General features: G+C 43.6%; 1 protein-coding gene across 1 annotated transcript; it reads left to right on the top strand.

The window, feature by feature from the left end:
- Positions 1–430: 430 nt before the first annotated feature.
- Positions 431–1369, top strand: LOC127209407 (olfactory receptor 7C1-like). The gene has a single exon (XM_051169041.1). The coding sequence runs from the start codon at positions 431–433 to the stop codon at positions 1367–1369; it is 939 nt and encodes a 312-aa protein (XP_051024998.1).
- The last annotated feature ends 2668 nt before the right edge of the window (positions 1370–4037 follow it).

Raw genomic sequence — 4037 nt, forward strand, 5'->3', positions numbered from 1 at the left:
GGGCTGCTTCTGTCTCTGTTCTGGCCTCTGGATCCCCTTCCCCTAGCTGGGCTGCCTTGTCAGGTCTCAGCAGGAGAGAATATGCTTAGTCCTGATGTGACTTGAGGTGTCATAATGGGTTGGTACCCCTAAAGGGCCTCCTCTTCTCTGGGAAGTAGGAGAAAGGAGGATGGGAGAATGAGGGGCATGAGGGTGGGACTGGAATCAGGCTGTAAAGTGATTAAACTGTTGTTAGGGTTTTTTTTTTTTTTTTTTTTATGTTATAGCTATGAGTCCTACATGAGGTAACGCGCAGGAGAATATGGCCGAATTTAGAAACCTCAGTAAGGCAGATGCACATCTGCAAAGCTGGTTCCCTGTTAGTTCAGCCATCCTCTTTCTTCTCTTTTTATTATTATTATTTTTTCTCTTTTATAGACACTTCATTTACATGGAACCAGAAAACCACACAGGGGTTCCAGAATTTTACCTGTTGGGACTTTCAGAGAATCCAGAGATCCAGCCTGTTGTCTTTGGGCTGTTCTTGTCTTTGTACTTGGTGACCATCTTTGGGAATCTGCTCATCATCCTGGCCATTGCTTCTGACTCTAAGCTGCACACACCAATGTATTTATTCCTCTCGAATCTATCCCTCTCTGACATCTGTTTCACCTCTACCACTGTCCCAAAGATGCTGCTGGACATCCAGATGCAGAATAAGCTCATCACCTATGCAGGCTGCATCACACAGATGTACTTTTTCACAGTCTTTGGACTTCTGGACAATTTGATTCTGACTGTGATGGCATACGACCGCTTTGTGGCCATCTGCCACCCCTTGCAGTATACTGTCCTTATGAACCCTAAGGTCTGTTCCCAGCTACTTCTCCTGGCATGGCTCATAAGCATCCTCGGAGCCCTGCCTGAGAGTTTGACTGCACTGAGTCTGTCTTTCTGTGCTGTCGTGGAAATCCCACACTATTTTTGTGAGCTTCCTGAAATCCTTAAGCTAGCCTGCTCTGACACCTTCGTCAGCAATGTTGTGTTATATATTGTAACAGGCATCATGGGATTTTTTCCTCTAGCTGGGATAGTTTTCTCTTATTCTCAAATTGTGACATCTGTCCTGCGGATTTCAACAGCAGGAGGAAAGTATAAAGCATTTTCCACCTGTGGCTCTCACCTTTCTGTTGTGTCTCTGTTCTATGGAACATGCCTTGGGGTGTATCTCAGTTCTACATGGACACAGGCTTCTTGGGCAGGAGTGTTTGCTTCCGTTCTGTACACGGTGGTCACTCCCATGATGAACCCCTTCATCTACAGCCTGAGGAACAGGGATATGAAGAGAGCCCTGAACACACTACTATGTAATCTGTCATTCTCAAATTAATAGTAGAGGTATACACACACACACACACACACACATATATGCACAAGTATGTATGGGTAAGTGCATGTGCATGGGCACATGTGTGTGTGAGTGCGCATGTGTGTGCGTGTGTGCGTGTGCGTGCGTGTGTGTGTGCGTGTGCGTGTGTGTGTGTGTGTGTGTGTGTGTGTGTGTGTGTGTGTGTGTAGAACAGAGGACAACTTCAAGACCACCACCTACCTTGTTTTTGGAGACAGAGTTCCTCAAGGACATGGAGCCCACTGCTTCAGTTTGAGTTGTTAGCTAGTAAGACCCAGGGATTCATCTGTCTCTGTCTGGCCTGCATTGGGATTATAAGAGTGGGTCATCCTGATTTTTTTTTTTTTTTACATGGATTCTATGCATCAAATTTGGGTACTCGAGCTTACATGACAAGCACTTCTGAACACTGAACTATTAGCCTGGTCCTTGTTGACAGTGCTTTTGATCTCATGAGCACATTTGATCGGGAACAGGAGAACACAAGGCTCAATAGTTGGGACTCTGAGATTCCCTGAACACATTTACACTCTTCAATGCTTGTCTTACTGTGTTTATTAGCAATTATTAAATAATGTTTTATGAAGCATTCTGAAAATATTGTTTTTAAGTCCTTGAGTTTTCCTTTTTTTTCCTTTTTTCAATCCAGAGAAGCATTAAAATCTATATTAGATAATTACGTGCTGTCTTATTCACTGTTCTGTTGCTGGGAAGAGACCCCATGACCAAGGCAACTCTTGTAAATGAAAGCATTTCATTGTGGGCTTTTTTACAGTTTCAGAAGTTAGTCTATTATCATCATGGTCAGGAGAATGGTGGCACTCAGGCAGACATGGTTCTGGAGAAGTAGCTAAGAATTCAACACAGTGGTCCATAGGTGGGGGTGGGGGAGAGGGAAAGAGAGATGGGGCCTAGCATGGGTTTTCAAAACCTCAAAGCCCACTCAGAGTGACACACTTCCTCTAAGGCCACACCTCCCAATCCTTCTAATCCTTTCAAATAGTGCCACTTTCTGATGAATATATGAGCCTATGGGGTCCACTATAATTCAAACCACTACATTCTACTCCCTGGCCCCCATAGGTTTATATCTATATTTATAATACAAAATTGCGTTCAATCCAACTTCAAAACTCCCCAATGGCTCTTATAGTCTCAACACTATTTCTGAGATATGCTGCCATCTCTTAAATATAACCCTCTATAAAATTAAAAAAGCATATCACATATTTCCAACATACAATTGAAGGAGAGACAAACCTGTTTTTGTTATGATCCAAAGTGTGGGACGGGGAATGGTCTTGTGAGAGAACAGGTGAGGTTAATCCACTAGGAGACAAACCACTTCATGTGGGAGCTTGATTGTTGCCAGCTGAAAAGATCCGTGAACAGACTCTGGGAGGAGTTATATGTGAGCCAGAAACAAGAGATGCTCTTAGAGAGAACCACTCAAGGGAAGGCTTCTGGGTTCTGGGCTCCTGCTGAAGTTCCGGGTTCTGATTACTCCAGGTTCCAGCAGAAGAAATCCTGCTGATTACGCCAGGAGAATCGTTCCTCAGAACCAAAATCCTTACGGTTTTGTTATTGTATTCTCTAATCTCCTTTTTCTATCATTTAGGTTAATTGGGTAATAAGTGAGGTACTCTCAGTTAATAAGTTTGTAATAAAAAATATTTGTTAAGAAAATTGAGCCTACATACAATGGCACAGAATGCATATTACCATTTCAAAAGGGTGTAAAGAAAATACTGGTCAAAGTAAGTCTGAAATCCAACATGAAAAATTCCATGTTCTGTATCTTCATGTCTGACGTCAAACTGTTCTTCAGATCTCCAAGTCCTTTCAACTCTGTTGATTGTAATACACTTCTCTGCTGGAACAGTTCCACACTCAATCTGTAGCATTCCTTAGCATGCCTCCCACAGCTCTGGCATCTTCAACACCTTGGGGTCTCCAACAGAATCCAGGCTCATCCTCTCAGCTTCACACAATGGTCCTTTGAGCCTCCATGCAGGGACACACTAACACATGCCTGGCCTTGGAGGCTTTCATTAGCCATGGAGTGAGATTTCATACCTGCTTTCTTGCATCTTTGACTCTGAAGCCAGAACCATATAACTGAGGCTGCCACGTGATATGCTTGCCTGAGGAGGCTCTCAAACTTGGGCCCCTCATTCAGTTATATTTGCATCAACTTTCTGTTGTTGACGATTTCCTTCATTGCCTAAGCTTTGCTTTAACTCATTTTCACAAATTGGAAGCTTAGCTGGTAAGGGTCTTGCTCCAAAACCATCACTCCCTTTATTCCATTCAACATCAGGTTCTTCTTTAAACTTTTTATCTCTGCCATGCAGTGGTGGCGCACACCTTTAATCCCAGCACTCGGGAGGCAGAGGCAGGTGGAGCTCTGAGTTTGAGGCCAGCCTGGTCTACAAAGCAAGTCCAAGACAGCCAAGTCTACACGGAAGGATGTTCTGCTCCGTAATGACTCTGTGTATGTGTGTGTGAAAGAGAGACAGAGACAGAAACAGGCATAGACATTTTTTCAGCTTCCTGTTCCCCAAACAATTAAATGGTCCTGGCCATATTCATGGAGGATTCTTCTTATTCTGTTCCTTGAATGGCCCTGAAATCTTCTGGGGAAGTATGA

This window comes from Acomys russatus, chromosome 26 (genome assembly GCF_903995435.1).
Source record: "Acomys russatus chromosome 26, mAcoRus1.1, whole genome shotgun sequence".
Lineage (NCBI taxonomy): Eukaryota > Metazoa > Chordata > Mammalia > Rodentia > Muridae > Acomys > Acomys russatus.